Source organism: Saccostrea echinata, unplaced genomic scaffold (assembly GCF_033153115.1).
Source record: "Saccostrea echinata isolate AGI-Se365-2 ecotype Australia unplaced genomic scaffold, CSIRO_AGI_Sech_v1 ptg000009l, whole genome shotgun sequence".
In the NCBI taxonomy this organism is placed as follows: Eukaryota; Metazoa; Mollusca; class Bivalvia; order Ostreida; family Ostreidae; genus Saccostrea; species Saccostrea echinata.
In genome coordinates this window covers 695,778-719,349 of record NW_026889758.1, presented here as the reverse complement: position 1 = coordinate 719,349, position 23,572 = coordinate 695,778, and the positions used below count along the sequence as shown (strand labels likewise).

Sequence of the window (23,572 nt, the reverse complement as noted above, 5' to 3'; positions counted from 1 at the left end):
TCATGGTCTAACAATATTTTAAGTATATCTTTATTTCACGATTCGTCTGTCTATCAGACACGCCTTCATCTAATTGAAAATCAGCACAACAGATTATTGAACAGAAAATCACAGGTTGTATTTCCACTCTTGTTGAAAGAACCATTCTCTGTATTTCCACTCTTGTTGAAAGAACCATTCTCTGTAACCCGACTCCGCCCACTTTTCCTGATCGTCCTCTGATGTATACGATTAAATGAAAGCCTTTATTTGATATTTACAAATCCTTCTTTTACTTGACAAATCTCATGAAAGTGTTAAAAAGATTTCTTTTCTTTTTCTATTCCCCCCTGAGTCAATATTGATTGTTATAGGCAGCTCCTAGGTGCACGGTATGAAGTGTCTTAAGAAGGTGGTCTTAGTTAATTACGTTTAAGTTAAGCTAACTCGAGTAAACCATTCAAGTAAAAATTAAAAGTTTACCAAAGTACAGATATAGAAAGAAACGTATTAAAGTTCTATACTAATTTGTTGAAAGTGAATGTATAATTAACATTCTTTTAAATTTGACAGACATTGAACACGGTGTCACATGGACATTTCTGCGTCTAGTTAAAAGTCAATGCCTAAAAGTCTCCCATCGATTAGTTGCGGGAAGACGTCGGTTTTGTTTTCGCGTTACAAATAAACTTTTTGATTCTCGTTAAAGCGAGCTGAAAAAAAATAGAAAAGGACCATGTCGGTCGATAAACGAGAGTCTCTTACAACTTTTACTTTAGTTTTATGCACCTTCTTCGTGGAATAGTAGAACAATATGTCAATTCAAAGATATTTTGATTTGCCTCCAAAAATATAAAAGAGTAATAAATATCCAATTACGATGTCATACACAGATAAGTACATTACTTAGGATAGCACTCAACTTCTGATGTGTTGCGTAACAGCTGCTCAGAGGGGAAACTATCTTGTGTATTCTTAGTAAACTTGCCGCTGGTGCTATAGAGCTGCTAGATCGGCGTGTGTAACAACAGAATCTACCAGCACGGAATCGCGCAATTAGTAAGAGGGGTGAGGAGTCATTTTTTGTCTACATAAACAAACCACATAGTGTCAGCAATCTAGACTGTGATATATTGATACAGAAGCTACCAATCTCAATGAACTGCATCTTACACCAGACTTCTCTAATGACAGTCAAGAATCCCGTCGCCTTTGGGTACCGAGTACAAACCGACATTGATTTTAACTTGATTCATTTCAACTGCGTTCAAAGGACGAAGTATTGTGTCTTCGACAATTAAATTCAGTCATGGATATGTTATTATGTTTGATAGTGGTTCTTGTGGGCGAAGTGGGTGGTTCCCTCAGCAACAATGAACCAGCTGAAAAGAAACTTCATGACCATATCCTGGGGAACCACTATAGCAAGTTAATCCGACCCACGGGAAACAGTTCGGTCAAACTAACAGTCAAACTAGGACTGCGCCTGTCACAGCTTCTGGAGATTGTGAGTAATCTTGGGATATGTTATAAAACCGGTATATATATATATATATATATATATATATATATATATATATATATATATATATATATATATATATATATATATATATATATATATATATATATATATATATATATATATATATATATATATATATATATATATATAGATAGATAGATAGATAGATAGATAGATAGATAGATAGATAGATAGATAGATAGATAGATTAAAAATAACAAGGCAACAATGTTAGTAAAACGCAAAACGCAAGCGCTTTCATTACTTCTCCAGACGTTTTACATTCCAAAACAATTCAAACGTGTTCATAGTGATGGTGAATTTAGTTGTCAAGCTTCTGGAATTGATAACTTTCTATCAGAATCGTTGTACAGAAAAGATTTACCTTACTTTTTGATATTTTTATTAAGTCATGGTGAATATAAACATGATGAACAACAGAACATTGTATTTATCAAGAAAGAGTGTGTTTCTCAGGTAGAAGGTATATTTAGAGCACATTTGCTATAAATGTTCTAATATTTGGCGAAAATACATTACAGCTTACTACGAGGTCTCTTTTATTCCTTGTTATCTGATTGTCGCGTTTCATTGTGAAATATTATTTATTAAAATGAAAAAAATGGCAGCATTTTTAGCGCATCCTTCTGACTTTCTTTCGTTAATGATAGTTTAGCTGTATTTTGGAATTCAGAGTAATATCATGTTGTAAATTTTGCATTTACTTCCTCTAGTAAATTCAAAATTTACAACATGATAGTAATGTGGAAAGTCTCTCCTCTGAAAAATATGCCGCCACTTTCTGTTTTATCTTATTGAAGAAAAAATATCTGTTGAAAACCAAGCTGACACATGTAATGGAAATGTTACTGGGGAAAAAATCAATCATTTCGATTGTGTAAACATATTGAAATATAAGGGTGTGACAACATCATATTATTGAAAGTACGGAAAGCAATCTTAATTTGTATGTAAAACCTGACTTTTACATTTTGCTGTGTAAAATCGTCTAATGTAGATACAAATTAAAGAGGTATACAGCGCACGTAGTACATCAAATAGCCTAGCTACAATATAGCGCATTTGCAACCATCCAAAAAACCGGGGGTATTTCAATATTTTATGATATGAAGTAAATCTAGCTATGGACAAATTCGGATTATACCAGTACTTGGCAAAAACAGTCTTAATTATATCAAACAAGAGCAATGAATTTTACAGATTTTGTATGAGATATATGGAGATCTATTGAGTGAGCATTGAAAAAATACAGGTTTTTGTATTTGAACCAACTTAAACCAGAGAAATTTTGAACGGGTTACGTTCTTTTGATATCATAGTAGATATTGTTATATCAAAATCGTTTTGGTTTAACTTGGTCTTCATATTGAACATTCTATATATACTTCAGGTATCCTATTTTCCGAAAGACTCTTTACACGGATATCTATACTTATAAATTAATAAATTTTGCAAATAAACTCCGAAACCGGTGCACCAGAGTTCTTACTTACTCCTCTAACAATACACGAGATACAAGATGATGTCCGTAAACTATATTTAGATTTCACTCGCATAGTAAGTGTCGTACATTAAATTAAAAGTTTACTTCTATTTTCTATAAACAGCCATGAAATAGCAAAAACGTGAGTACGTTGGCGTTTCCGGTTGGCGGATCTAAGTTAGTGGCAGTTTTTAATGAAACTGACAACAAGCAATCGTTTATTTATTTCATAAAACGTCATCACTTTATTATTCAATCAAAACTTCATTTAAATGATATAAAAGAAATAAGTTGTGATAACCGATTAAAAAGGTAAATGCGCAAATTATTTTCGTCACTCGCCGATCTTAATATTGACGGAAGCTTCTAGAACATCATATAGCATCGAGCCCGAAGTTAAAAAGAAAAACGAGGCGATTATAGCTGCATGAAAATAAAAAAAAAAGCTTTTGTCATTTTGGTCATTGAAATAATGGTAAATCATTGATAACACTATAAGTTGTGAATATATTTATATATCGAAAGACTAAATATGTAGTAAGTTTTTCTAATAAATTTATCGGTAAAATTTGTAACTTTATCGGTAATTTGTATTTTCCGGCTTACTGAGAGCATCGTGGCAACGAACCCGAAGTACAATTTGTACTTCGTAATAAACTTGCTTACATGAAAAGAGAAAATTAATGAATAAGATATTATTCAAATATAATTAAAGCTGTAAAATTTTGTGCTTTAATCAATACATTTCAGTTTTTTTCTGAATAGTCTTTTGTATCAAATACTCGGCCTATTCATAGGGCGTTAAGCAGCTAATTTTTACACAGGTACTTGGGTCTTGGTATATAAATATGTATGTACCGGGTACCTTATTGATATGTAAAAAAAAAAAAAGGTAGAGTACATTTTTTACAGATCAATAAGGTACATACATATTTATAAACCAAGACCCAAGTACCTGTGAATTTTTAACACCCTCCCCCCCCCCCCCACATCAATTTATCAGTAAAATGTGCATACATGTGTATTCGCTCCTTTTATCCTTGGCGGAAATGAAATAAGAGCATCTGAAGTACAATGTCCATAACATTATATAACAGGTTTCACAATAAACGTCAATTAAATGAAATTGTTATTTTTCAAGTTTTTACAAAAAGGGGGTGGGGAGGGGGTGGAGACGTACATTTACTTCCTGTGTGATTTTGAACAAAGTATTTCTTCCTTCTATAAGCCTGTAGGCTGTCAGTAGAAACTACAATATATTTTCTTTCGGTAGTGTTATAAATTCAATTCCCCGCGCTTGCGCGGGATTTCATCTAGTACACACACACACACACACACAAAAGACACAGAAATTATCAATAGCGTGCGTAGCCTAATGGTGTACGCTGAACTGTTTTTGTGTTTGAGGTCTCCGGTTCAAGTCCCCCCCCCCCCTCCCAAGTTAAAGATTTTTTTTCTTTGTATTAATTATATTCATAAGCATATATGTTTGTTTTTTTATACAACATGACTAGTCATGTATATCAGGAGTATAAAATATAAAACGTGACTCGTCATGTATATAAGGAGTATAAAATATACAACATGACTCGTCATGTATATAAGGAGTATGAAATATACAACATGACTCGTCATGTATATCAGGAGTATAAAATATACAACATGACTAGTCATGTATATCAGGAGTATAAAATATACAACGTGACTAGTCATGAATATCAGGAGTATAAAATATACAACATGACTAGTCATGTATATAAGGAGTATAAAATATACAACATGACTAGTCATGTGTATCAGGAGTATAAAATATACATGTGTACCACATGACTGGTCATGTTTATCAGGAGTATAAAATATACAACATGACTAGTCATGTATACCAAGAGTATAAAATATACAACATGACTAGTCATGTATAGCAGGGGTATAAAATATACAACATGACTAGTCATGTATATCAGGGGTATAAAATATTAAACATGACTCGTCATGTATATAAGGAGTATAAAATATACAACATGACTCGTCATGTATATCAGGAGTATAAAATATACAACATGACTAGTCATGTGCATCAGGAGTATAAAATATACAACATGACTCGTCATGTATATCAGGAGTATAAAATATACAACATGACTAGTCATGTATATAAGTATAAAATATACAACATGACTCGACATGTATATAAGGAGTATAAAATATACAAAATGACTCGTCATGTATAAAAGGAGTATAAAATATACAACATGACTCGTCATGTATATCAGGAGTATAAAATATACAACATGACTCGTCATGTATATAAGGAGTATAAAATATACAACATGACTCGTCATGTATATCAGGAGTATAAAATATACCACATGACTCGTCATGTATATCAGGAGGAACAATATTCTTTTATCTTTCTGTGTCAAGTTTTCGTTTTAGATAATTAATGTTTAGTTTTTAATATTCTAGCTAATTTCTAATTATGTCAACTTTCACTCAGATTCCCTAGAAATTTATAAAATCCTGATTTTCAAACCCCCTGAGCCGGTAAATTGACAGTTAGATGGGAAATAAATGAGAAAGCAACTGCATAACTATTTTTCCCCTGTAATATGCTTCTCAGAATTGCATGTCTATAATGGTATTTTATTTTCCCCCCTGTAGTTTGCTTCTCAGAATTGCATGTTTATAATGGTATTTTATTTTTCATTGCGTTGGGATTATTTTGTATAATTATGTATGTTTAGGGATGTGCGTCTATAAATGTGCTGTTTTGGCAACTGATTTTTTTTTTTTTTTTTTTTTTGGTTTGTTTGTTGTTTTTTTTTTTTTGTTTTACATGTAAAGATGCATTTGATTATTATGACTTTAAAGCGTATGATTTTGAGCAAGTAAACACAATATTTCTACATCGACCGTGCCCTATATCTTTCTCCAATAGTCGCCGGAACAGTCAAAATGCTGGGCTCTTTTTTTTTCGTATAGTTACATAGGAGCTGTTATATAGGGGTATAACAATATTTATTGATGCATTCCTGTACGCTTTTGACGTCTTTAATGCACTTTTCCGACGTACAAATCCATTTTCATTGTATGAGCTCTCTTTTTATATTCATTTTAATATTTATATATATTTGGTGTATTTCTGATTATATTCTCTTTCGTTATCTCATGTTTATTAATTTGTGTTTGGTTTCTATTTATATCTGATAAAATCCATTTGTATTCAATAGACTCATGGGATGTGTTTATTTTATGAATTGCTCTTAATATAACTTTCCCCGTAGAGAAATATATACATGCACGAACAACTCAAATGTTTTACAAAGGATCAAATATGTCACAGACACGGTTATAAAATTACACAAAGGAAATTGTTTTCTCGCGTGAAGTGTAAAATTATTTACCTGAACTTTGCGGTGCAAAATCTTATTTTTCACGAAGTAAAAATAATGGTCTATGGAAGAATTATTCATAAAAATAAAAAGAAAACAACAAACTCTCTAATAACAAGGTGCGATAGATCTGTGGAGATTCTCGAACCAATGATAACCAGTGCTGTAATTCAGAATTCCTAATTCAAATCTGTGCATGATTTACATTCAGAATTGATTTAACGTTAAGTTCACTAAGAAAGTCATTTTTTTTTATTTGTTGATAATGTCGTTGATACAAAACAAATTTTGAAAAATAGTTTAGTTACAGAGAATTCATTAGAATATTTGTAACTTTTTTGTACATGACTTTATAATACAGAATACAGAGATGTTTTGCAGTAAATGATTCCTGTATGTAGAGACAGTAAATGATTCCTGTATGTAGAGACTTTGAATTCAGATAATTACGTCTTGAGGAATTTAGTGGAACATTACGCTTCAGTTGTATCCAATTCTCCTAAGCCGCAGCTCTCATTTAAAGATTCGCCTCAATCGACATCATTATAGACATTGTACTAAAACATAAAAACCTTTACTATTTAGAACACAGTGATTGAGAATTAAACGTTATACACTATCTTCTCAGCATTATAACGTGTATATTATGGCCTCCCATTATTTCCAGTACTTTCTTTTTCATTACATGATATAATTATGCCATTATACTCTCAAATCGTAGTAAACACTTGTATGTGTTGCTTTGAATGTTAGATGTGTCGTTTATGTTAGAACAAATTAAATTCGTTTAAACGAAGCAAAGAATTTGTTATAACAAATTAAAATCGTTTAAAGGAGTTCAAGAATTTGTTGTAACCAAATAAATTCGTTTATTCAAATTCAGCAATTGATATACGGAATCCAATTAAATGGCAATCGATAAATAATTTTGAATTCGATATAATAAGTTTTATCGTTACAAGAATTCGTTTAAACGAATTTAATTTTTATATAAAAAAAAAATAATTAAGAATTCGTTTCACGAATTCAATTTGTTAGTAGAAGTTTAAGAAATCGTTTAATTGAATTGAATTTGTTGTATCAAATTTAAGAATTCATTCTAATACATTCAATAAATTTGATATAACAGATTAAAGTCGTTTTAACTAATTTAACAAATTTGTAATAGCAGATTAAATTTGATATTACCAAAAATTGACAAAACAAATTCAAATGATGGGTCCTAAATGGGCTTCCCAATCTTTATTGTACTTTTCAGATTCGATATGTTTTGTGTCACTATTCGATACGTTTCATTTTTTTAAAATAATGAACATGTAATCGTAATACGCAGTCCTTTTAGAATCATAGTCGGTAGATTTTTTTGCACGCTGTGATCATGTAGACCGTATATTATTGGTTAAGTTATACAGATCACTGTCTTCAATCTTCAGAAAGTTTGATCCTAGCTCTGCCTTTTTGGTATAAGAATTTTATTACAGGTTCATGACCCAAAATTCTCCTTTATAGACGTGTATTTCGTTGTAAAAAATAAACAAAAAAACAAAAACAAAAAACGAATAATCTTGTCAAGAAGGTCTTTCCCCAAAGGTAGCTTCCGGAAGTTCCTATACATAATCAAAAAATAGACATGTAACTTTGTGTTTAAATTATAGAGGATTAAACAGCAGCTAGCGAATATAACGATAAAACGAGCGGACATAAGATGTTTACGCTCATCACTATTGTCAGGGAAGAAACGCTAAATATGAAGACGAACACAGTGTATAAAGAAAATACTGTTATAATGGTATTCAGTAGGGAAAATTCCCGAAATCAAGAGTTTTTATTTTGATTTCAGCATGAGAAAAATCAGATAATGACCACGAGTGTTTGGCTCCGACAGGTAAGGACCACATTCTGACAGTATGATAGGTAAGATCAGAAAATAGTAGAGATCAATAATTAGTATTCTGATTTTCATCATTTTCAAATGTTTCCTTGTTTCTGTGTGTTGTAGGAATGGGTTGACCTTCGTTTACGGTGGGACCCCCGGTCTTATGGAGGGATTCTTATTACACACATTCCCTCCGAGGCGCTCTGGAGACCAGACATTGTACTCTATAACAAGTATGTCAAATACATATGTAAAGTAACATACATAGCTTTAGTTAAAGTGACACTGTGACGGACAAACGGGAAAATTGACAACAGTAGAATTTGTGCATGACACATGCAAATTTTGTTCAGTTCTTGAAGATATTAGGTTTCAGAAAATTACAGGTTTCAGAACCTAAAAAATCTAATTTGATGGAGAAAAATAAGAGTAAAAAAAATCTTGGTATAACCCATCACAAAAATATTGCTTCACGTCTTCCTCTTTATTGTACGCATGCGCTGAAAAGTTGAAGAATTTACAATGGTTTCAATTCCATAGATATAAATGTCGGATGACTGAGAATTTTGATACAATCTTCAAAAAAGATGATCACAACTTATTCGTTACTTCTGCTTGCCCCAATTCAATGTTGTTTACAAGTTTCACGCTAAAAATAAAGGACGCGTGACTTTGACATTGTGTTGACATTGACGATAAAAACAAAGCGATAGATACAACATTTGTTTTTCCGGGACTTATATTTTGCAGTTTTTTTTCTTGCTTTACGTGCAGTTGAGTTGTCAAAACTTCGCTATATTCATATTTCACAGAAATCTTTTGTTTTGTGATACAAATTTCTTAAAAGAAACACATGGTTTTGACTCATTATGCAACTTTAAGTACTCTACAAATAGTATTTAAAATACATAAGTAAAATAAAATCAATAAATATAGTTCGGTAATCTATAAAAAAAAAAATAAAAAAGTATGTAAAATACATACGTATGTGAAACACATAAGTATAGTGAGCTCGGTAAAACTTGTAAGTATTGGCGATATGATCGACAGTCTTCTGTTGTAGGTACAACTATTGAATGCGGTTTTCTAGAAAAAGACGTTAATGGTAACCTAACAACCAAGCTTTATGATAAACGCGATAACTTCAACTTTTCAATCGTCAACTTCCCTTACTTATGTAGCAATATACTGTAGATTCCTAAATACACGCGAGGAATAAATTATCGCGTAATTACGCGAGAAGCAACGCTCGCGAAATAAAATTACTCGCTTTTATTTTTATGGTGCTTTAATGTATGTAAAATCTCTTAGATAAATCACCCATTCGCGAATTATTATTCCCGCGATTTGACGCTCTTGGGCCATTTCGCGATATTAAGTAATGGCGTTAAATAAGCATATCGCCTACATATGGGGTTTATGTCTCTCAGTTGATTTGATACGCAGGAGTATGCTCTATGTACGAACAATTTCTAATCGTTCTAAGGCAAGCTATTGACAAACAAGTTGAGGAAACAAGAATATCAAAATTCTTGTTTAAAGTCATCATTTCGCAAGTTCTATGGTCGATACAATGACCTTGTCAGCAAATACAATCTATCATTAAGTCAAACGTTGACTGACGTTTTTCATACTAATTGTTAGACCATTATTTACACACTGAATTGTCTACTGTCTTTCCCGTGTTTTCCCGATCATGACAAGGAGCATACGGCGAGTGTGACCGGTCGACAGGGGATGCTCACTCCTCCATGGCACCTGATCCCACCTCCGATGTTTTAGAGGTCCGTGTTTGCTCTGCTCCTGATTTGTATTGTTTGAATGGACTGTCGAGCTTGAATACTGTTCGTTATTTCCGTATTTAATCCACATGTTCGTAATGAATGCACTTTAGTGTACTATCAATATCCTGACCATGTAGTTTTCAAATGATTCATAAAATTAAGTTTTCCTTCAGTAAATACCATTTAAGTTGGTAAGGTAAAACGGTTTCCTCTAAATTGATGTCATTTCTTAGTTAGATTAAGTTTAAAAAAAAATCATGGCAGTTATTCATTTATTGATTAAAGTTTTACGTCCCAGCGAAAATTTTCTGATTACATACTCCAATGAAAATATTAGTCCATTTCAGTGAATTCAATTGTTTAAAATGTCTAATCCAAAATGTTGTCTCATTCGGAAGATTGTGGTGTCCGGAATAGACAAGCTTATCTGTACTTTGAAATTTAAGGTCTCTTCTGAGAGAACCACAATGCTGAACATGTCAGCACCTTTAAAGAATCCACAGGTTTTGTGGGAATGTTTACATATCAATATATGTATATGATATAGTGTAGACCTGCTACTCTCAAATGTTATTTTAAACTTAAAAATGTCGAATACCTGATTGAGCCTATAATTCTATCCCCAGGGGCCATGGTTTGAATAGAAATGTATCTGTGCTATATTGGGTAATAAAGGCCTTTTTTGGGAAAAATACAACGAGGGTTTTTTTTCGACAAAGGGGCACGGTTATCTCTCGCCATAACGATGTGTTGTCTTTCAATTTTTTCCAGTGTATTAGCTTATATCACAAGAATTAACAATTGATACAAGATTGTGTTTTACAGTGTATTAGCTAATATCACAAGAATTAACAATTGATACAAGATTGTGTTTGACAGTGTATTAGCTAATATCACAAGAATTAACAATTGATACAAGATTGTGTTTTACAGTGTATTAGCTAATATCACAAGAATTAACAATTGATACAAGATTGTGTTTGACAGTGTATTAGCTTATATCACAAGAATTAACAATTGATACAAGATTGTGTTTTACAGTGTATTATTAGCTAATATCACAAGAATTAACAATTGATACAAGATTGTGTTTGACAGTGTATTAGCTTATATCACAAGAATTAACAATTGATACAAGATTGTGTTTTACAGTGCTGATGGGGCATTTGAGATTACTCTGCTAACGAAGGCAACAGTTCACCATACAGGACGAATTGTGTGGGAGCCGCCTGCTATCTATAAAAGTTACTGCCCCATTGACGTGGAGTTCTTTCCCTTTGATATACAAGAGTGCTTTATGAAGTTTAGTTCGTGGACATATGATGGATATGAGATAGATTTACAACACGTGTGTGATTCCCAGGCGGTGTATTACGAGGACACCAAGGTGAAGATCATTGACCGTGGCATTGATCTGAAGGACTTCTACCAGAATGTAGAATGGGATGTCATCAATGTAACAGCCCGGAGGAGCGAAAAATTCTACCCATGCTGTCCTCAACCTTACCCTGACATCATGTTCAACATCACACTCCGCCGCAGAACCTTGTTCTATTCTCTTAACCTCATCATGCCCTGCCTAACAATCTCCTGTCTGACTGTTTTAGTGTTCTACCTGCCATCAGACAGCGGGGAGAAGATCACACTCTCCATCTCTATACTTCTGGCTCTCACTGTGTTCTTTCTGCTTCTTTCAGACATCAGTCCACCTACGTCATTTGTGATACCCCTGATCAGTAAATATCTATTGTTTACGATGATAGTGGTGACGTTGTCAATCTTTCTTGCTGTTTATACGTTAGGTATTCACTTCAGGAGACCCTCAACTCATCGAATGAGCCCTTGGGTCAAACGAGTTTTCACCGAGATTCTTCCAAACATGCTACTAATGAAAAGACCAGATTTACACCGTAAATCCAAAGATAAACAGTACAGGAATGTGAATGGCATAGAAATGAGAGACGTGCGCGAGAACCACAACCACGCAAGGGTGGGATGGAATATGGATACCCAGGAAGGACTACGAGTCCGAAATCCTTCAGGAGATTCCACAGAAATCAAAAGATACCCCAAAGAAATCCGAGAGGCCATAGACAGAGTCAAGTTTGTGGCGGACCATCTTCGGGAAGCAGATGCAGACAATATGGTACTTAAATATCATTGTGCACATGATAGGTTGATTTCTTTACAAGAGTAAATAGATTATGCAAAGATATTAAAGTATTAGATAAGCATATTCTTCTTTTTTTAACAATGTTTTGTACATTACAGGAAGAAAGAGACTGGAAGTACGTTGCCATGGTGATGGATCGTTTATTTTTGTACATTTTTACTACAGCCTGTGTATGTGGGACACTTAGTATATTTTTGTATGCACCTTCTTTATATGACCCCCGGGGACCGTTAAGTCTCGATGATCAGTTCAACTGTACATACTAATGTAAGTCAATTACCTGTACAATAACAACTGTTAAATTAGCTGTGCATAAACAGTTGTACAGTAACTGTATATACAACTTAAATTAACTGTACATGTAAACTGTTAAGTAAATGTAAATTAACTGTAAATATACAAATAAAATTAACTCTAAATAATTAACTAAAGCATAAATTAACTGTGCATATACAGTTGTTAAGTAACTGTATATACAACTGTAAATTAACTGTACATATATACAACTGTTAGATAAGTGTACATACACAGTACAACTGAAAATTACCTGTACATATACAACTGTTTAGTAACTGTGCATATATGAGGGTTGGCTGGTGAAATCGTGGACAAGTTGTCTACAGTAAAAAATAAAATTTTCACTGCTCTTTAGTATATTTTTCATCGGGACTACCCTGTGCACATTGAAGAATAATAAAATCTTTATTCTTGTCTTTATTTTTCCACAAAAAAAATAAGGTATCGTTCAATATGATAAACATTTGCCGAAATTTTTAGCTTAGTGCGCGCATTATTTTTTCAATAAAAACGCATTCTTTACGATTTTACTGGACAACCTTCGTACAACTCTTAAAATACTATGCATATACAACTGTTTAATATTTGTACAGATAAAACTGCAAATTAACTGTACATATGTCACTACAAATTAACTGTAAATTTACAAATTAATGGTACATAAATAACTATAAATTAATTGCCTATAGTGAGACAACTGTAAATCAGCCATACATACTGTAAACCAACTATTATTCGCGTCATCTTTTATTTGCGATTCGGCAGTTTGAAATCAATCCGCGGCGATTATTTTTCGCGACTTAGGCAACACTCTCTACAAATACAAAACAAAAAAAATGGTTCGCGGCGATAAATATTCGCGAATTAAAGTTGGTTGCGAAATTCGCGAATATTTATCGCACTCGAATAAAAGTTGGTTTACAGTATTGACTGGCTATAAATTAACTGTATCTTGACGGAGACTAAGAAAAATGTACAGTTGTCTTAGTAATAACAATTTTTAAATTTACTGTAAATAAACGACTGTAAATTTGCTGAACAACTTCTAATGAAGTGTAGATTTAGTGAGACAATTGTAAATCGACTGTACATGCTGACTGCTGTAAATTTACTGTACAAAGATTAAAAGTCTAATTTAAAACATCAGAAATAAGATAGAGCTAATATGCTGCAGTGAGTATTGTTACACTATAAACACTACTTTGTCTTGCAATTATGGTTCTAAATAAAAGGTTAAACTTCAAATTTATGTGATAAGATTGGGTTTCTAGTTAGTGTTTGGATACACAATCATATATTTTCTAGAGGATTTTGCACATTTAGAAATTGTTTGCGTTTGTGAGGGTTTTTTTTTTTTTTTTTTTTTTTTTACATTTTAATATAACTGAAATTAAAAAAAAAAAACTAAAGATTGTCACAAATTCTCAAAAACAAACAAACAAACAAAAAAAGGGGTACATTGAAGGAAGATGGTTTAGTACTCATCGATTCAGTATTTGTGGGCTTGGAAGAGAATGTGAATCCTATCTTAAATGGCCTAATGGACATTTTTGATGTACATACAACGTAACAGAGCCATTAAGACTGATGTATAGCTCTTTTAACGAAGGTCAGTCCTATTATTGGGTTACATCTCTTGATTTACAGTTCGTCTCGGTCATATCAAAATTCATGGCGTCGGATAATTTTGAAGAGAACCAGGATCACGCACGCTTGTAGAACTGGAATTAGCCTGTGCAGTTCATATCTCATGCTCAGCAATCGTAATGTATCGGAGTGCTCGCGTACTATAGAATCAAAACTCTGTTATAAACCACAAACTTAATAATAATGTATAAATCTGCTTTCTAAAGTATTTGCTACTTAAGTTTTGCGAGCGAGTCTTCAGCAAATCATTTTCCTTAAAAATAATGTAGAGTTTTTCTTGAAATGCAGCCTAATAAATGATTTCGCAGTCTAGTTTCCATCACAGAAGTGTACATTGCCAAAGCGATGTCGATGTTACTTACGTTTTAAAATGCAAGCAAAGATTCTTTCATGTTAAGCTACACCTGAGCTCAGAAGCTTCCGGTCATAATTTTTCTTTCCACAAAAAGATCAATAATTGGCGCCTTCTGTTACCTCTAACAAAAGATGTATATAGAAATTTCTTCTTCTAATGCTATCAAACACTAGAGAGAGACAGTTAATTGTGGAAGAAAGCAAACGTAATTGTAGTCACTCTGAAACAGCTGTTTCATTTGTTGAACTCAAACTAAAAGATGATTTTGTATATGTTAGGTATTTATTGAGCATTCCGGACGTTGAACTAGGAATTTTATTTAGACATAACAAATAAGAGAGGTGTAAGGAGCAAGAACGTTTGATGTCAGGTGATTAGTGAAGTTTCATCTTCAAGGAAAGACATGAACAGCAGACGTCAGAGAGAAGCGATGTTTTATATCTGACACCGAGAGACAAACGGAATGCCTAACACTCCAACACCGCGCCGTCCTGAAGGTGAAGAAAGCATTTAACGCTATATCACATTAATGATACTGGCCGTGTTACCAGTAACGCACAACCTTCTGACCTTACATTGGAAAGTCAAACGTTTGTACACAGGCCCAGACGCGTTGTATTGTAGCTTACTGGATAAATCAAAATGAAGTTTAAGTACTCTAAATAAATAAATATTTAATTCGTCGGTTCATTAAATAACAATAGGATTAACATTGACTTGGATTCGCTTTAGTTGACAGTTGTGTCTCTAGAGATTCATTGGTCGATTAGTTGTACAGATCAGGTCATTGACGACCATGTACAGCCGTGTCGTGCAGTGTATACGGGGATGGATTTAATGGCGGTCCTTGTTTCTAGTATAATAGTCAGTCTTTTGGGATTAGTAACAAGCAGACATGAACCCGCGGAGAAAAAGCTTCACGAACACCTATTGGGTAAGAAGTACAGCAAGCTGATACGACCTACTGGAAACAACTCAGTCCAACTTACTGTCAAACTGGGCATGCGTCTGTCACAGCTACTGGATGTGGTGAGTGCGGGACTAAAGGGGGGGGGGTGTATATTTAATTGTTGATCAAAGGTGCATTATCATGTGTAGAAAGAGAACTTTACATACAGTTCTTTACATAAGAGGATCAATCAGAAAAGTTTGATGATTTACATTGTGAATTTAAAAAATATACAAAGTTAAAGTTGAAAGAATATAAATAAAGTGTTTTTTGAAACTGTTCAAAGAATATAAACTAAAACTTTTGACTATTGCTTGCTTAATCAATTGTGTGAAGGCATAATATAATGGTTAGAGTGTTGGATTGTCAAAACTTGATTTTTAAAAATTAGTTGGAATACTTCACCAGAAATATCAGTCAGATCTGCACCTGATCGGAGATGGATGGTGAACGTTCTTACGGTTTGTATATATACACAGTAAGATCGTGCTATCTTGATTTATATGTAAAAACACTCTCTCACGTGTGGCGGATTCTTGGCTAAATAAATTTTACTACAAACATTAACATCCTTTCATGTAGTTACGGCACATTTATTAAAACTTTAAATTTTGGGATTTTCTTTGAAATACATGTTTACAGGACCAAAATGGAACTGGTTTCCACTCATTCTTTACTGTACAGGCATTTGTCTGACATAAGATAAATGGAGGGCATAAATAAAATTTAGAAAATGTGGAATTGTTTAAAGAATTAATTCATGGGCAAATTTACTGAACTCGGGGAATAAATTTGATAGAGCCATTTTGTATAGCCATCAATTTGAAGTACATGATTTCAAAAACTTTAATTTTTGTTAAATTAATATGGTGGCATATTTCTGCCCCCTACATGCAAAATAAATTATGTTAACATGCAAGAAAAGTATGTCAAGATGCAAGATAATTATGTTAACATGCAAGATAATTATGTTAACATACAAATATATTATGTTGACATGCAAGTTACCAATCTTTTTTGAGAATCTAATTTTAATGTTGGTAAAATTACTTACTAACGCCAGTTTACGACATCATACAAGCAAGATGCAACAGAATTATGTTGACATCCGACTTATTTATGTCAGTATGCAAGATAATTACGTGAACATGCAACTTATTTATGTTAATTTACGACTTATTTAAGTCAACATGCAACTTGTTTATGTCATATTGCAAGATAATTATGTCAATATGCGAGTAATATTTTAACATGCAAGGTATTTATGTCAACCTGCAAGATAATAAGTTGCATGTTAACATACATATCTCGCATATTTAACTTGCATGTTAACATAATTATCTTGCATGTTGACATAAATAAGTCGCATGTCAACATAATTCTGTTGCAGCTTGCTTGTATGATGTCGTAAACTGGCGTTAGTAAGTAATTTTACCAACATTAAAATTAAATTCTCTAAAGAAATTGGTAACTTGCATGTCAACTGACATAATTACTTTGCATGTTGACATAAATATGTCGCATGTCTTTATAATTATGTTGCATGTTAACACAATTTATCTTCCATGTAAGGGGCAGAAATATGCCACAATAAATTAAGGCTTGAGACCAGATTTACAAATTGTAGCCTGATAGGTCTGAAGGACTATCATTTTAATGTAAAACTTTATACTCTATTGTGGCCCATCCCTACACCAGGGGTCACGCCGATGGTTTTACCATTTTGATTCTACACTACAAATTGGCATATTAATTTGACAGTGACCCTTTTTCTCTCCATATATTTCCTATGTAAAATTTTGATCCGCTAGGGGCTTGGGAAACAGAATCTACACTTCAATGACTACATGAGTATGGTTGTATATTGATATGACTGCAGTCCTATACTTTTCATGAATGGAATGGATCCTGGTATATGTTAATATAACTGCCGTCCTATATTTCATGAAGGGAATTGAAGATGCTTGTATATCAATATGACTGCTGTCCTACTGTTCTGGGGAATTGAGGATGCTTGTATGAAAATATGTGACTCTGGTCCTGTTTTTCCTGAGGAGAATTGCTATGAGGGTGCTCGTATAGTGATATGACTGGGGTCCTTTTAATGATATGACTGTGCGGCGCCGCTGTTCTTAAGGAGAAATGTATATTATTATGGATGCGATCCGGGAAGTATTTTAGACATCGTTTACAGTGCAGCTTAAAAACAAAGCTAGTATCCACGCTCGTCTACTTCTAAATTAAGAACTACAGATGTCGCAATAATACACGTAATACAACCCGATTTTCCTGATAACACCAAACATCATTGAGGATACTCAAACAGATGCTTCTTGACTACGTATACATAAAGGACCTTTTAAATTGTATGTGGAAAAAATTACCTCTAGTAGATTAAATTTCTTTAAATTTTTTATTAAAACAATTCTACTATACTTAAAAAAGTTTTGATATTTATTTATTTATTTATATTGAAATAAAATAAATAAAAACAATGAAAAAGAGTTGTAATTTAAACGGTCAAACCGTTCAAAAGCATTTTTTGAGGGTCATAAAAGGCATCAACTTTTAAATATTGATTCGGCCAAAGAAAAAACTTCATGTTTAAAAGGTATGAAATATGAAAAACAAAACTTTTCCGCGGAAAATTCTTTCGGCAAAAATAATTCTATGATTTTAAAAAATGTAATATCCTTTGGATTCAAACCCAGGACATAAAAATCCTGAATGTCATTTTTTTTCTTTGAGACTAACATGCTAACCACTACGCTATACAGCTCATGACAAATGTCGTCATTTAAATCATGTTTTTGATATAACCCTTGACTAAATGGACTTCAAATATTTCTCGAAAAGATACGAATGTTGTGTCATATAAAAGTGTATTTTTCCAGATATAGTGGGTCCTTTTCAATGTTTTTGTTACCCTAAAATTGTATATTTTTCACGCATACTTTGAGTATAATCTTTTCAAAAATGGAGCGAAGACCCACTCATGTGGAAAAATTGAGTAATATGATGAAATGATCATTTTGACCTCTGTATGCTATTTCATTAACACATAATTTCAATCTTTGTGGGATTGTTGTAAATTGTGGAGATTTTACATTAAGTATACGTTAATGTTAATCAAAGAAAATTTTGTCATAATTGAGAGTTGATTTTTTTTTTAAACTTCCTTATTTGTCGCACAATAGGCATTTTGCTTGTCTTGTTCGTCCATCTTCTTTAAATGAACATGATTAAATTTTACAAATTGATATTCATTTCTATGCAGCTTCCCTCTGTGATATATGAATACTTCTACCGAAACATTTCACATAGTAAGGAGCTAGGTCTAAAGCAGTCTGATCATAAAGAGATAAATTATATAAATCACCTTTATGCGAGTCAAATAATTAAAAAACTTAACTTTGAAACCTGCACACTTCCTGACAAATTGAACAGAATGCAGTTTTATTGGCTCCTCTACAGATATGGGTTGGATGACAGCGACATGATTGGATCGATCTCTTGTTGGTACATGTATGTTGATCCCTATTTTGATCTGTTTCTGACAGACTTGTGTACATCTTGAGCTTTTATGGACGTGTCTCTTCTCTATAATCATGTGTCAATGATTTTCTTGCCCAAGCCTGAATATCTTTGGGAGCAAACATTGTATCTCATTTTTAATCAAATCACACCAGCAGCGAGTCAATTATACCAGTCACGTGACCCCTGTGGATCTTGATCTAACCGTCTCTCTTTGGTTGCTTTCTCAGACCAATACACCATTTACATCTTATCAACAAATAACTATAATTTAATTTTTTGCAAAGGTCTATTTTATATCGAAAGCATTAATTAGACATTTAAATGCTCTGGGCATTTTTTTTGATCGAAATTCCCATACAAAGGAATTTAATCGAATACTCGTATGACAATTATTTTTAAATCTTTGATCTTCTAAATTTTCACGAGAGCACGTATGTATCCCTTCAGTCATATTTAAATTAAAGCAAAGAACAAACGTGATATCGGAAAATAGTATTGTCCTAGTAGATTAAACTACATGTTCTTGTGAACCAAATAAGGAGTTCGTAAGGCTGGAGTTATAAGTGCAATTAAAATAAGGAGAGAAGATACTAATAATAAAAGAAAATCTTTATCTATCTTAACTACTACGACTTTTCTTTCAGGATGAAAAAAATCAGATAATGACCACCAGCGTTTGGCTGAGGCAGGTAAGAACCAGATAATAACAACTGATTATTGGATAAGGCAGTTTGAACCTGATGACAACCAGTGTTAGGTATAGGCAGGTATGAACCAGATCTAATGACCATCATGATTGTTTAGGCAGTTTAGCAGGAATAAACCAGCTAATGACCACCAGTGGTTGACTTAGGCAGGTTAGAACCAGATATTGACCATCAATATTTGGCTTAAGCAGGAGTGAACTAGATAATGACTAGTGATTGGCTAAGGTAGGTTAGAACCAGATAATAATGACTGTTGATAGGCTGGAGCAAGTAAGAAACAGATAATGATAACCAGCGATTGGTTAGGCAGATAAAACAAAATAAGGACCACCAGTTATACGATTAGGCAGGTACAAACCAGATAATGACCACCAGTGATTGGTTAAACAGGTAGGAAAATAAAAGCCATCAGTGTTTGATTGAGGCAGGAATGAACCAGATAATAACCACCAGTTTGTGGTTGAGACAGGTAATACCAAATATCCACTAGTACTTGGCTCAGGCCGGTTAAAACGAGGTGACCATGAAGATGTTGTGTGAATCAACTTTTAATACTATCTGCTTGATTCAGATAGGTAAGATTTTTAAATAAATGTTTGCCTTAAACAGGTAAGATCAAGTGTTTGGTTAAGACAGGTAAAACTATAACCAGTTCTGCATCAGACACCATAAAGAGTCATCAGCCTTTGAAACAACCTCTTACAGTTTTATAAAGACCCCGGTAGTATGTATTTGTAAAAGACCATGAATTTTAGCCTGCATTTAAAGAGTGCTATAATGCCAAATCTTTAAATGTTTCGGAGCTTTCAATACCAAGACCATGATAAGTAGTATTTTGTATATAAAGTTAATGTCATATATTTAGAATTTTTGTTGTTTAAATGAATACCATTCTCTGTCGGAATGCATTACAAACAAATGTCATCCAAGTTTAGCAGATATGTTAACAGTGCATTTATCCCTGCAGCAGTGTACCTGAAGATCAATGAGAAATAGAAATGTTTCCTCTTTGTGAAAAAAAAAAACAATTTTATTGTAAAGAGTGATATACATATACATTTTATTGACAATATTTTCTTTGAAAAATCTGCACAGATACTTTAAGTTTTCAAGTACGTATTGTAATTAAGTCAACAAAACCTTTGACTTTCTGAGATCAATGTAATTATACAGAGATTAATGTACTAGTTCTAATTGTTCTACAGGAGTGGTTAGACCTAAGACTGAGGTGGGATCCACAATCTTACGGAGGGATATCCATGACGCACATTCCCTCGGACTCTCTGTGGCGTCCAGACATTATCATCTACAACAAGTCAGTCTGTTGATTCGAATTTCGCTGTAACAAACTTATTCATTATCTTCAATTTCTCCTTTCTATTTTTAGTGCTGACGGTGACTTCGTGGTAACTTTACAGACCAAGGCTACGGTGTACCATACTGGGAAAATCATCTGGGAGCCTCCCGTTATCTACAAGACATATTGTCCCATTGACGTAGAGTACTTTCCATTTGACATGCAGGAGTGTTTCATGAAATTTGGGTCTTGGACGTATGATGGACATGAGGTGGACCTTCAACATCTCTGTGACTCTCAGGCCGTGTTCTATGAAGAGACAAAAGAGAAAGTGATAGACCGAGGTATCGATCTCAAGGACTTCTACCAGAATGTAGAGTGGGACATTATCAATGTCACAGCTCGCCGGAAAGAAAAGTTTTACCCCTGTTGTCCCGAGCCTTATCCAGATATCACATTTAATATCACACTTCGTCGGCGGACCTTGTTTTACTCCCTGAATCTGATCATGCCTTGTTTATCCATTTCATGCTTGACTGTGTTAGTGTTCTACCTGCCATCAGACAGCGGGGAGAAGATCACCCTCTCCATCTCTATACTTTTGGCTCTCACTGTGTTCTTTCTGCTTCTCTCAGACATTAATCCTCCAACTTCATTTGTTATACCACTTATCGGGAAATACCTGTTGTTTACAATGATAGTTGTGACAATGTCAATCTTTCTGGCAGTCTACACTTTAGGGATACATTTTCGAAAACCGTCAACCCATAGTATGAATCCATGGGTAAAGCGAGTTTTCACTGAAATTCTTCCCCGAATATTGTTAATGAAGAGACCAGACTTGGACAGAAAGCCAAAAGTAAATACACGCACTCCTAATGGAATAGAACTCAAACAAGCAGCAGAAGAAAACAACTCCAACGACAGTTTGCTCAACTCCCCTGATGGATTGCGCTGCAGGCATCACTCTGCTGGGTCAGAAGAAATGAGGAGGTACCCTTTGGAAGTCAGGGAAGCCCTGTCTGGGGTAAAATTTGTGGCTGACCATCTGAGGAGCACAGATGCGGATAACACGGTAAATAATTTCTGTCATCATCAAAGCTCTGTCAAATCTTATCGCTAAACATTAGACTAGCACATAATTATTCTTGTGGTTATCCAAAGACAATAACTTCCCACAACAGGTAAAATCTAGCAATGTCTAAATAGTACTAATACTCCTGTAGGAAAACTTAACAAAGCGCCAACTTGAAAATGATAAAGAAATCTGCTTTTCTACAAAATAAAGAATTTTTTCGAGAAGGCTTTTATATGAATATTACACCTCTATTATGTCTGATCAAACACATTCTATCTGTCTAGTTGTCTGATTAAACACATTCTTTCTGTCCAATTGAATATTACACCTCTACTATGTCTGATCAAACACATTCTATCTGTCTAGTTGAATATTACACCTCTACTCTGTCTGATCAAACACATTCTATCTGTCTAGTTGTCTGATTAAACACATTCTTTCTGTCCAGTTGAATATTACACCTCTATTATGTCTGATCAAACACATTCTTTCTGTCTAGATGAATATTACACCTCTACTATGTCTGATCAAACACATTCTATCTGTCTAGTTGAATATTACACCTCTACTATGTCTGATCAAACACATTCTATCTGTCTAGTTGAATATTACACCTCTACTATGTCTGATCAAACACATTCTATCTGTCTAGTTGAATATTACACCTCTACTATGTCTGATCAAACACATTCTTTCTGACTAGTTGAATATTACACCTCTGCTATGTCTGATCAAACACATTCTTTCTGTCTAGTTGAATATTACACCTCTACTATGTCTGATCACATTCTTTCTGTCTAGTTGAAGTATGAACTGTCTGGATCATTATATTTTAAACCTGCAGATATTGATCAGCTGCTATCTTTTATAAGGAAAGTTCAAGCTGACATGACCTTTTACACAATTTTTGTTGTTAAATGTTTTTGTACTAAGTCGAGGATCGAAATTGTAATTCTAGTCACATTAACTTTTATTCAAGACCCTAAGACGCCCTCTGTTGTTCACAGATGAAAATGAAAATGTTTTGAATTTCTATTACAGGAAGAGAGGGACTGGAAGTATGTTGCCATGGTGATGGATAGACTATTTTTATACATATTCACTACAGCATGTATTTGTGGAACTCTTAGCATTTTCCTGTATGCCCCGTCTCTTTATGATCCAAGGGAACCTCTTAAAACAGATGAAGTCACAGACTGTACATACTGAAAAGTGTCAACATCTGAAATAGGTCAAGGTCACAGATAGATGAAGTCAAAGGGTGTCAATGCTAAAAAGTGTCAACATCAAATAGGTCAAGGTCATAGATAGATGAAGTCAAAGGGTGTCCATACTTAAAAGTGTCAACATCAAATAGGTCAAGGTCACAGATAGATGAGTCATAGATTATACACATTGAAAAATGTCAACATATTAAATAGGACAAGGTCACAGATTGTACAGTACATATTGAAAAAAGTCAACATCTCATA

At 33.5% G+C, this 23,572-nt stretch overlaps 2 protein-coding genes across 2 annotated transcripts; both read left to right on the top strand.

Annotated features, from left to right (window-relative positions):
* The first annotated feature begins 964 nt into the window (after window positions 1-964).
* Window positions 965-13,775, top strand: LOC133181558 (acetylcholine receptor subunit alpha-like 1). Its single transcript, XM_061316045.1, has 5 exons — window positions 965-1,486; window positions 8,241-8,285; window positions 8,400-8,509; window positions 11,213-12,206; window positions 12,332-13,775. Exons 1-5 carry the CDS (start codon window positions 1,289-1,291, stop codon window positions 12,497-12,499), a joined length of 1,515 nt encoding a protein of 504 aa, XP_061172029.1. The 5' UTR covers window positions 965-1,288; the 3' UTR covers window positions 12,500-13,775.
* A 1,353-nt stretch (window positions 13,776-15,128) lies between these two features.
* LOC133181563 (acetylcholine receptor subunit alpha-like 1) lies at window positions 15,129-23,572 on the top strand. The gene is made up of 5 exons (XM_061316052.1): window positions 15,129-15,561; window positions 19,663-19,707; window positions 20,931-21,040; window positions 21,113-22,097; window positions 23,142-23,572. The coding sequence occupies exons 1-5, from the start codon at window positions 15,361-15,363 to the stop codon at window positions 23,307-23,309; spliced, it is 1,509 nt and encodes a 502-aa protein (XP_061172036.1). The 5' UTR covers window positions 15,129-15,360; the 3' UTR covers window positions 23,310-23,572.